Source organism: Sander lucioperca, chromosome 3 (genome assembly GCF_008315115.2).
Source record: "Sander lucioperca isolate FBNREF2018 chromosome 3, SLUC_FBN_1.2, whole genome shotgun sequence".
Lineage (NCBI taxonomy): Eukaryota > Metazoa > Chordata > Actinopteri > Perciformes > Percidae > Sander > Sander lucioperca.
In genome coordinates this window covers 18,638,581-18,651,163 of record NC_050175.1, presented here as the reverse complement: position 1 = coordinate 18,651,163, position 12,583 = coordinate 18,638,581, and the positions used below count along the sequence as shown (strand labels likewise).

The following is a 12,583-nucleotide window of genomic DNA, read 5'->3' as shown; positions in this document are numbered from 1 at the left end:
TGCTATGTCTGCCCTTTTCTACATATTTTTAGGAAACACTTGTGCTGCATACATGTAAGGACATAAACACCTTTTGTGTATTTAAACCTACTGTATATGAGTCATCAAGTGGGAGCTGAGTCATTTTAACACATTACCTAATGACAAGGAACACTTCTACTAAAAGTTGTTTTTGTGTTAAAGTAATTTGATTTTGTTCCAATCCTCAAAAACATACTTGTGTAAATAAAACAAAGTATGCTGCAAGAGTAACCCTCTTAGGCAGTGGTGACATACAGGAAATGGGTTGAAAAAAAAATTGGCAGGGACTAGTCTTGAATTGACTGTGTACTGTACCATGTCGGATGTGCATGTACATATTATTCAGTCGGTTCTGGGCAGAGGAAATGAGCTTGAGCTCCCCAGGGCAGGGATTACTCTAATGACTTTGAGAGCAGCCTTGTGCACTGTAACTTTTGACCTCTGCTCATCATCTTCTCAAAAAGACGACATGACACACACATACACACACATGCATTCACAGACTATAGGTCTAACACATACAAGCACACATACAAGCACACATATTATCCACACAGGCATTAATCAACCTTGCACACCGGCCGGCGTAAGTTAAGAGATGCGGAATCACATAAACAGCAACACAACAGATCCTCTCCTGCCCTTCCTGTGGCACCATCTTAAACCTGGGAGAATTCAGACCCCCAACTAGCTCTTATTTTCGGGTCTGTCAACTGGCGAACTGCTACTTGAGTGACCGTCGTGCTGCATCTTATGCTATCAGCCCGCATAGAGCCAATGTTCCATATGAGTGCATCACTGTAAAATCGATAGATTTATCACTTGCATAACCACTGCGCACTGGTGCCACAGATATAACGGGACACATATTTTGCAAATCAGATCTGTCTTCACGCAGATGTCATTTAGCTGGGAGACTGAAGTATTTGAATCATATAAGTACTAGAATACAGAGAAACACAAGGAACATCATGTTGTGAAACAAAAGATGGCAAATCTATGCAGGGCCATTTATTGTTTGTCTGGTGCGTGTAGGCTTGTGAGTGTGTTTTCATTTCTAGTCTCTCATTTCTAGTCTCTGTGTGGTGAGTGTGCTTTCAGTTCTAGTGCATCGACATTAGATGTCTAACTGCTCTATCCCAATAAGGAAACAATCAAAATAAACAAGCTCAAGAGGCAAACAGGGCAGCCTTAAACAGAAACCAAATTTTCATTTTTTACATGCCACTCTAAACACATAAAAAAACCACCACACAAATGTACAGCCTTAAGAGAAGCAAAGCCTAACTCCTAAATAAAGAAAAAAAACATTCTCTTTTTGAAATGGCAAGTACAGACATTTTCTTTAAAGGGGAAAAAGGCAAACAATTATCCTCCCTGTAATCATTCAATACATTCTTGTGGTTAATATGAAATATCAAAATATAGCAGCGCTACTGCTTAGATCAAATAGATGTAATTAGATAAATTGAGGAAGAAGGAGAACGGCTTGGCTGTAAATTGCATGGTGTGTGCATGCTAAGACCCAACACTGGCACAGCTGCATGGAGCTGCACTCACGATTTATCATCTCTACATCGCAGGAGCCAGTGGCCCACACCACTATTAATCATCAGCAAAATCATTTAATTCAGCCCAAGCCCGACTATTGTCTCAGTCTCTCCCCTCACTCTGGGCAAATCAGCCACCACAGCAGCAGCACGCACCTCAGAGGAAATCACACAAAACAGAGTGGGATACAAGTGTTGGGTTAAAACTGGCATTTTTTTTTTTTTTTTGACAAGCTGTGCAGCACATCATTCCTGGCAGATGGCTTTTTTTGGGTAAATTTAACAAGTATGAAATGTATAACTGCAAAGACTACTGTTCATAGTATAGAATAACAGTTGATCACTCAGTGCTTTGATAACACACTGATAATGTGGTTCATTTTCATGAAAGGTGCCCTTTGTGTATATCCTTTGCTCACAGCCATGCACACATAAACTGTGGCTAAGTTGCAAAAAGCAAAAAGCTGACAAATCCAGACTAAATCTGTCCGCAGAAACCTTAGTGTTTCTTCAAAGTGGATTTTGGCAAGTGGGTCTTCCTATTTCAACAAACAAATTGTTCTGGAACAGTGAAACAAGATGCCCACAAGGCTATTCTTTGTCCCAGAACTTACAAAAGAACTTTTCCTCTTGTGTTTCAGAAAAGTGGCCTTTTCAGTTAGTGCACCAGTGTCCAAACACCAACTGTAATGCACGATTGGGTACAGCAGCGCTGAGCCTCTTTCTGCCCACCGCAGCGGCTGACTTACATTGGCACCTTCTCCAGTGCCCCCACACATGCCTGACATGCCCTCACTGCACCCCCCTTCACCGAGAGCATGTCTGCTCCATGCCCACTGACAAACAGGATAAAGCGGGGTGAAATTGGGAAAGCCAAACAGTGACAGGCTAATGACAGTAAGCACACAGTGTCCAAAAAACACAGACACAACACACATACACAGATCAGGAAGCAAGCAATGTGAAAAAGGGCAAATGGACGGATCAAATATACAGAACATGCAGAGCCACGAGAGATTCACATAGACATAGAGATGTCATCCTCATATACTGTCCTTCAGGGAAAACACACATTCACACCTATTTAAGTTCAAAGACATGAATGCACACCCATACACACACAATCACAGAGACAGAGACTCACACACATCACTTATCACAGGTCACAGGGCTTCCATAATCACAAATGAGGGTGTAATTCATTAACCAAAATATTTGAAATAAGGCTATTTCATTCTACATGAAAATGTGATTGTAAATATGATTTAGAATGGAAATGGAGTTGAAACAAAAAATGACAACAAATAGGAGTTCAGTCTAAGTCTACATTTTGGGATCATTATAGTGTAAAAAAAAATATGAAACCTGTATCAGACAATTTGGGTAGCCTAAATGTATAAATAACTAAAAATGATGTTTCTGATTTGTTCAGGGTGGCCTGTTATTAAATTAGGAAAACACATTCAAAAGGGCGACATCTAACAAATAAGCAAATAAACAGTGTTAATAGTGCAGTAATCTCAATCACGTTGTGATTCTAGTTTAATTATGTTTCAATCACAAAACAGTTCTCAGGACAAGTCAAAAGAAAAGTGAGAAACTTATTGAAGACAATTACATACCTTTATTGCATATCATTTAATTGTATGAAATGAAAAACGAGCACATATGAACATCACATATGGTTAGTGAGTGAAATAATTTTGCACAGCAAAATATATATATACTATATAAGATGAAAGATTAATTAACATATTTTCAAGATTTATTGGCGAATGGTACTCCCTCATTTTGTACATGCAGGGTGTCAATCCCTGACAATCTAAACAATGTCCAGACATTATTGATTATAATAATTGTTATTGCTTTGCAAATATTGAGTTCGTTTAAGACAAAACAACAGTCTCTCCTGAACTGATAATAAAATATTAAAATGTTACGATTGAGTCATAACAGAATGTCAAACGTATCTTCTTGATATGTGGAGAATTCGAACTTTTTCCTGAATTTCCGAGAATATTTAGTGCATTTCAGTCCACAATACGTCAATTTGTTGAAGACACAAAAGCATTGCAATTTATTTTGACTTCTCCAACAATATTTTTTGAAATATAATAGTGAAATGTGTGGCGGAGCTCTCACACTTCTGTTTGACTCACATGCTGCAAAAGCGCTGTTTATGCACTGCACAATACTGCTCATTGTAGCCTATAAATTGGAACCGAGCCAATTTTTTTTTAAACCATTGTTAAAAAATACTGTTGTGCAGCAATCACCTTATTAATTATCGAATAATATGCTTCAACCTGTAGCACGCTATCTTTTGCAACTTATAAAACTTTGTACTTAAATTACGCTTTAAAATGTATTTAAAGGTTGTCAAATGCAGAGTGGAATATCTTTAAATAACAATATAGGCTTTAAGCAACAGACTAAACTTCCAGGAAATGGATCGGTGATTTCCTTAACAGTGAAGTCTTTTCTTTTTTTCCCCTCCGCCGATCAACTTCCATCAGGAATGCATAGCGCATTCACTGCAGCCTAATGACAGCCGGTGGTGGTGCACTTCAACACAGCTGAAATGCACTTCGATAAGAGGGGTGGGAAGTCCTGTCACTTTTTTGTTGCTGTCCCAAAAAAGTGAGGAGGCCATAAATGAAGTATGAATGCCATGCTGGAGTCATCCGACAAGAAGGATCTTCAAGCACAGAAAGAAAAAAAACCATACATGTCCAGCATGCAGGGGAAGTTCAATAAGACATCTCTTTAAAAACAATGAATAGTTTGTAATGAATATTGTCTTTTGTTGCTCAACACAAAAGCAAGCAAACGCATGAGATGAGGTGGCGTCAAACGGCAGGCTCGCAATCCTCCAAGTTTGGCAAAAAAAGAAAAGAAAAAAAAAAGGTTGAAAAAAATAAAAAGACCAAAAACATATTGTCGATGGATGCAGTTTTGACAAGAATCTGTACACTGAATTCAAAGTAAAATGATGAAAAAGGACAAGTTGATGAACTTCAAAGGAGTATACTCAGTGCTTGCATGCACACTTCGTATATACTGCAGCATTAAGTTGGATCAACTTTCAAAAATCATATTTTACTCAAACACTGCAAATCTAATGAACAACGATGAAAGAAATCTTGACAAACAGGCTATGCATAATATAGACTGAGTATGATAGCAAAACGTAGATGTTCTTAATATGCCTCTCAAAAATTAAAAACACGGATGACTAAGCCCTCCGAACCTAAAAACAGTCGCAGACGTTTTAAAAAAAAAAGTATAAAATTAAAAAAAGAAGAAAAGTTGACAAGTTAGTTCTTGGTCTATAGGCATTTGCGCCAAATGAAAAAAAGTTTCATAATGAAAACTTTTGTAAGTGGGGGTGAGTAACCCTATTCTTTTTTTTTTTTCACGATAATGTCGAGACTCACATGAAAAACTCCGGGGATGAAGGGTTGTTGTCACTGCTGGATCCATTTTCTCTGAAGCCGTTGCTGATGAGCTTCTCATACTTTTCTTTGTACGCGTCCCTCTCCCGGACCAGCCTGGAGATCTCCTGCTTTAGGTGATCGACCTGCTGGACGAGTTGCGTCTTCTCTCCCTCCAGGACGTGCCGCTGCTGGACCCGCTTGAACCGGCAGGACTGCGCGTAGCCTCTGTTCTTTAGGGTCCTCCTCTTCTGTTTCAATCTGATCACTTCTTCCTTGCTGACCCCCCGTAGCTGTCGGTTGAGCTCCCGCACTGACATGCTGACCAGCTGGTCGTCTGAAAAACGGTCATCCAAGCGCATGTGTGGGTGAATTGTCCCAGAAGTGCCGTTGGACTGGACGCCAGGTGCTTGGTGGTGGCTGTTGCTGTGGTGGTGATGGTGGTGGTGGTGGTGTTGCCCTCCGTTCTGAGCGGCTGCCGCAGCGATAACTGCCGACACCACCGCCGCTGCGGACCCCATTTCTTCCCCGGCCATGGTGCCTCCTGCTCCGGCTGCGCCAGCAAACTGCTGGCCCCTGGCATAGCCATCGAATGACTGGAGCTGGTGACTGCTGTTGATCAGCGCCTCGACTGCGTCTTCGGGGCTGAAGCCCAGCGCCTCTGGATTCAACTGCTGTTGATAACCGGACATCCAGTAGAAATCCTCTATGTGTGTCTTCTGCTCGCTCCCCGAGCCCGGACTGGGTGCCGAGAAGCTTGGGGAAGGGGGCACCGAGCTGCACGGCGTGCTCATCGGGGTGGAAGACAAGGATCCCCCGGCGATAAGGCGACTGCACTGGCTGATGTTGCGATCGGGCTCCACCGGCTCCTTTTTCACTTCAAACTTCATCAGATCGAAGTCATTAACATATTCCATGGCCAGGGGACTGGTGGGCAGGTCGGAGTTGCTCATTGCCAGCTCTGATGCCATCCTCTTGCTGCTGACAGTCCTCCAAGTGGGGTGAAGAGCAGCTGTCAAACTGGGTTGGTTGGAAAGAACGTGAGCCAGTTTGATTTTTAAGCGTTTGTCTTGAAACTGAAAAATGAGGTTTTCAGCGTCCTTTTTGCAGCCGCGGACTTGCAGGCGTGTGAGAGTAGTTTTTCTTTGCAGAGTCTATTGCACAGACACACCAGTGCCGCGCGCACGAGTAGCGGAGTCCTTTTTCAGCATGTGGAATTCGGCGGTTTTGTATTTCAAACATTTAACACTTTACGGGTTCTTCATTAATACATTGCGCAAGCGGAGAGGGAGAAACGCCGAAAGTAGGGGAGTGAAAGCAGCCTCGCACGTTACAAGGTGCTGACTGGTGGGGCGATTTTTTAGAGGGATCACACAGCAGATGAGTTTAAGAGCATTGTAGCTGCCCTGACGTCAGGCTGGAAATAGGAAATTGACTCGGACGAAGAGCCAATAGGGTCGCACACTCCGAGAGCTAATTAACATATTAGTAGCAGTAACAAAACTTTTCGCAACTGTCAAAGGCCATCAGCTGACTGTCAGCTGGGACACTGACTTTTAACTCTTTGACTACTATTGTTTTTAAATCAGTGAAATTAAGTGAAGCTTGCATGATGTAAAGTGAGTCCTAATGCAAAGCATAGAGAGGAAAGAAAGAAAGAAAGAAAGATAGATTGATAGATAGATAGATAGATAGATAGATAGAAAGATATATATATATATATATATATACATATATATATATATATATATATATATATATATATATATATATATATATATATATATATATATATATATATATAGAAAGATAGATAAATAGATAGATAGACAGACAGACAGGTAGATAGATTTTTACATCTACAGTGTATCATAACTGTAGACGTATTAATGAATAGTGAGAGTATTTAACTGTTTGCTTATATAGGCTACTTGGTATATTACATTTTTACAGTTTGTCTTTCCTATAAAAATCACTTAAACTTATTATTGACAACCTCTAAAATTGCCTAGTTATTTTATAGCACAAATAACTAGGCTATATAAAACACAAGTGCCATTTCAGAGACAATTGACCAAAAATATATATAAAATATAAAAGGTGAATTGAAGTGATTTGTCAAGCCTCTGCGCACCATAATAAAACTCAACACTGCCACCTTTTGGACATGCCAGTGCATTGGATTCCCCTTTCTATCCGAATAATAGTCCACACAAATGTCAAACAAAGCATAAATATGCTATAAAAAGATGAAAAACGCATACATACAAACACACATGCATACATACAAATGATATTTATGTTCTTTATTTCATCTAGAAAACACTTGTGAATTGTTAAGGAGTTATGTAAGCAAGGCAAACCTGTGTAAGAAGTCATGTCAGTGGAAGTGAATGCAAGTGAACCCAGTGTTCCATCCAAACTGATATTATGTCCCACAGCCATAAAAAAATCACTTTATCTATGCCCTGGCCAAGGCGTTTTGGGTGGAGTCATTTAAACCTCTCTTGTACATTGCACGTTATCTCAGTTCAGAGGTCTCCTACTTTTAATTGACTCATGTACAAGAGTAACATAAGGCAGTCAGGGTATTCCTAGTTTCCATATCACTGTGTCCTGTATAGTTAGGGGATCATGATGCATGTGAATCAAACAGTTTTTTTTCTCCATCCACACTGTCAAAAAACAAATCTTGTATTTTAGCTGGAGCATACATATAGACCCTTATGATGCTTTTTATATATTCTTATTTCATACATTTATAGAACAGACAACTTAGTTCACTGCTGGTGTGAAGTGATTCAGACACATTCAGTTTGAGCAGACTCGTGAATGAGAATTATGATGACGTTCCTGATGTAGAACCACCTAATGCTAATGTTTTTCAGCTTGATTGTTTTGCATTAGCCTGGATTCATCAACAAGGATGACATTACTTTTGGATTTATACTCTTAAGTTTGAGTTCCCTATTGTATTTTCTGATCAACTGATGCCACATAGCAGTTTACTCATTCAATAATAATGCAATTTGTTTGGGTAAAGAGTGATGTAAGCTATAAGGCTTGGTCTCGCTGGCCACTCAGAGTGTTTCTTTTGTGGCCTTATTTTGACATGGTGCTGACAAATAACCATTTCTTTCCTGTGACAAAAGCCTATAATCATGGTCTCTCTCTCTCTCTCTCTCTCTCTCTCTCTCTCTCTCTCTCTCTCTCTCTCTCTCTCTCTCTCTCTCTCTTTCCAAGTGTATGATCTCATCCTTGCGACTATATTATTTTTAGATTCCTGGGTGCACAACATTTAATGATAGGCCAAATCAGTCACGTCCCTGCTGCCAAAAGCTGTGGAAGATGATCCTGCCAATCAGACGGATATTTTCATAAGCATAAGGAGTTCAACACTTTCGCAATGGTTGTCCAAAACTGTAGCTGACATTCTGTCTTTTAGCTTCCTCTGTTTTAAAATTTAGTGGAAACACTCTCTTTTTCAATCTGTCTCTCTGTTTTATTTGGATACGTGATGTCATAACTGCTATAGTAAGTGCACAAATATACGACAGATGCTGTATATACGTATATTAACAAAATTTAGATTTAGAATTGTGAAATACGGAATTAAATATTGTCCTGCTACTACTGCTAAAGGTTAGCAGACTGTTTATGAAATAAACAAAAATAAAGCCAACCAAAAACACAAGTATCATTGTCAGTTGCTAAATGTTCCAGTAGGGGTAAATGGATGCAAGTTATTATAACACTGTGCGTGTGGCTCAAACAAAACTCAAATAGAACCCTATTGTTTCTATTCCCATTCTGTTGCCTTGTCATCTGTTTGGGCTTACCTGTTCATGGGAAGGCACAGCAGTGTCCCGTTCCCTGGGGTACGGCCACACCAGAGCGAAACTAATACACAAACGAATGGAGAGCTCATTAGTCATGACAGAAGAAAGTGGCGGACTTAATTTAGCTGCTTTTGTGCCTCTGAAGTAATTGATGATGCAGAGCTGAGATCTACATGGAGAGGAATCGGGCCACTGTTAAAAGAACACAGGTTGTTTGAGATGAAAAAAATTACCATATCATTAAAAGGGTCCATCCCATTTTATTAGACTTTTGTACTTTTCCAATTATCACATAAAACAATCGTATTCTCTATTTTACCATTTTATAAGACTTTTAAATTATTCTTAAAACTAGAGGATTTCTGAAAGCAAAGCAACCACGTGAAACAGAAGAGTGTATTTGTTAGAGCACTGTAGCAAATATGACGTTCTCATCATTAGTGTTGATCAGGTTTGGTGGCCTCACCGTTGCAAAGTTCAGAATTACTAAGTCTGATTTAATGCAAGCTTTTTACAATGTTATACACATACATTTCCAGTATGTTTAAAATCCCTTTGTCAAGTTTTGGACTGATTAATGACACATTATCATCTTGCATTAACTGAAAATGTATTTAGAGACATTTATGAGACATTTACTGTATTTAGATTTGCAAATACTAAATCTTAAGGACTTCCTTAAGAGTTTCCTTGGAACATCTTATTGCTATTAAGGCTTCTTTTGAATAAGATGAAACAACAAAAAAATGTTATAAAGATTACATAACACATTATATAATTGTTTTGCAGTGTGATGTGGCATTGACACTACAAGATGACTTCTGGTTTTGTCTTGGAGTGGTCTAGGGTCAGTCAACAGTGTTGTCGGTCCCAGATTCAAACCCCTTTCTTACCAGCCTCTTGTCAGTTTATTGGCATAAACAGTATACTGTTAGGACTGCACATCTTTTTTTTTGAAAAGTGATCAGGGCCAAGTAGTAATGTCACCGTTTACACACTTACAAACTTTAACACACACTCCTGATAAGTCCATGAGGGCTCAGAGCTGTCCCACTGTGACATTGGCAAGGGTTTGAGGGCTCTCTGATTGACTTTTCTTTTTACTCTTTATGCACACTTTCCATGAATCTGCAGACTTTGCTTTGGTGACAAACCTGCAATGCATAGAATTTAGATATATTCTGCTGTGGTTTAATGCACCTATTGTAAGTTGCTTTGGACACAAGTGTCACCTAAATACATGTGATGTAATATAAAATCAGTCATTCCAGAAAAATTAGTTTTTTTGTGATTGTTGCAGGCAAAAATCCTTGATTATGCGGCACGTTTTCTTAAAAAATGCGATGGAATATGTGGGATATTTATGCAATTTTATGCGATGAAATTGCGGGAACTTGCAAAAATTGCAGGAACTTGCAAAAACTACGGTTTCATCATGGCTTCATCGCGGGGTTTGCAGCTTTTCGATGATGTTCACGTCGCGTAATTACGTCACTTCATAACGTCACTTCATAACGTTCCCATGGCTGGGGATTATGAAATCATGCAAGCCCTGCATATTTTGCGTGGAAATCGGCAATTTATGCGGCGAAAGTGCGGCATATTTGAAAAAATGCGGCCCCCGCATAAATATGCGGACTTTGGCTGATTATGCATTGAATTATGCGATCGCATAATCACGTTTTTCTGGAGGGACTGTAAAATGGCAAAGGCAGTGGAAATGTGCATCATAAAAAAAAGAAAGCGGAAAGGTAATATTTCCTTTTAACTGTAAACACACACATATTGTTAACCAGCACTATGTATGTATACGTGTTTGTAATATGATGGCAAATACTTGGTTTGGTTCAACAGAAGTGTTTAGCTTATAAACAGGGAGCAAACAACAAAACACAACGTGGTGCCATAACACGCTCCTGCGCTTAGGATGATGTCACGGGTGAGGGTTTAGTGGGTTCTCTGATTTTCCAATACTCAGACAGTGGTGAGAATTGTCTTTGAGCAACAGACCAGACAATGAGTTTAAAAAAGAAATTAGAATCACTGAAGTTTAAAATCAACCTTGTTAGAAGTAAACACCAAGGAACAGTCCCATAAATGTCCTCTCTGTCCTAGGTGAAAGACATGAACATACAACTTGCATTGACTCTTGTCTATAGTGACACTTCTTTTAAGTTTGTGGAGATACTGTATGCAAGACATCTGCCACTAGCTTGAAATAATCTTCTAATAAAAAGTTGAAATGTAAACAAATTCAATCCTTTGACCGAAACTCAGCAATAACATGAAGAATGTAATTAAGATTAGACTATTAGTTGGGGTATCAGTCTGAACTCGTGTCATTCTGGTGAGAGATAGAGGCGACTGAGTGGAAAGAGCAGAGGTCAGTGAGTTGTTTGCTGTATGTCTGTTAGACTGTGTGTGTGTGTGTGTGTGTGTGTGTGTGTGTGTGTGTGTGTGTGTGTGTGGTTGTGGGGGTTGCTTAGTTCCAGTCAGGGCTTGATAAGGCCATCTAATCAGCCTCTTTACATTCCAACACTTTTGTAGCCACCCCTAACCTGAGCCTATTACTGTATCCATGTCTGCATTGGTGAATACCTGAAAGCTGATAGCCCCTGCAAACACACACATGCAACACAGGTGAAATAATAGAGTCACACACTTTTAATATGAAAAAAAAACTTTGTTTGAGCACCGCTTTTAACTTTAAGATGAAGAAGACAGAAACACTACCTGTGCTTTACATCTCTGTTAACGTGAAGGGCTGGTAATGCTCTGGGGCAATGCAATTTAATCAACAGTGTAGTGAGAACAACAAAGCTGGAATATCAATTGCCACCCCACCAACAGAATGTGGGCACAGCCATGGCATAATTACCTTAATCCATTAGTCAGAAGGAGGGTGAGGCTGCGAAGGGTGGGACAGAGGACAGAGCAGACAAAACAAGGTCAGGAAGAGAGCAAATCTGTAGTCTGAGGTGGATTTTGGATGGCCTCTCTGACAATGTGGAAAGTATTTGGTAGGCTACAGCTAGTGGGCTTTGTGTGACTGGAGAACTCCAGTGTACGACCCGAGTCAGTATCAGTTCTGTGGCTTGAGGGCGAGGGACCGGCAGTAAACCAGTGAATGTGTTACAGTGCTGTGAACAGCAGAGTCACACGTGTTTTCTAGACTGTCTCAGTTTCACATGACCAGGGATGACAGAGTTTTGAGGTTTAATATCTCATATTTGTTCCACTTCCCCTTCCAACTGAATATTTGTCAAGTTAAATAACATGGTTGCTAATTAATACTGTGTGGCCTGTAAATGTAGGCTACTCTGTTCACCATATGTAGAGTAATCGAAGGAGACTGGTCAATATTGCACAAGAGTTGGCAGAGTGGCTTGCATATTAGTCATAATTGCATTCACATGAACATAATGTATTGGTTTGCTGTCATGTGTAAGGTTAATGTGTATAGCAATTTAATGGCATATTAACTGTTGGATAGCTTTCAAGGGTTATCTCCTTTGGACGCCCTCGATGCTTTAACGCAACTTAGACTTTCATCTCTAACTGTGTGTGTGTGTGTGTGTGTGTGTGTGTGTGTGTGTGTGTGGTGCTTGAGCGTGCCTGTTAACCCGTGTATCTATGTGTGTGTGCCTCAATTACTTACAGTACAACAAAACAGTTTTCTACTAGACCAAACAAAGTTATATTTTACATTATAACAAATTTAGGCTGAGCAGTTTTTTTG

At 39.7% G+C, this 12,583-nt stretch overlaps 1 protein-coding gene across 3 annotated transcripts in view; it reads right to left on the bottom strand.

The window, feature by feature from the left end:
• The window catches only part of mafa (v-maf avian musculoaponeurotic fibrosarcoma oncogene homolog a (paralog a)), a 78,191-nt gene extending 71,789 nt beyond the window's left edge, over positions 1 to 6,402 (bottom strand). For all 3 annotated transcript variants that reach the window (XR_004896861.1, XR_004107546.2, XM_031314301.2), the window contains exon 1: positions 5,009 to 6,402. Coding sequence is in view for 1 of the 3 variants with exons in the window: in XM_031314301.2 (XP_031170161.1) it covers positions 5,009 to 5,976 (968 nt within the window). In the remaining 2 variants the exon portion in view is untranslated. The remainder of the gene's footprint in view (positions 1 to 5,008) is intronic.
• Between the last annotated feature and the right edge of the window lie 6,181 nt (positions 6,403 to 12,583).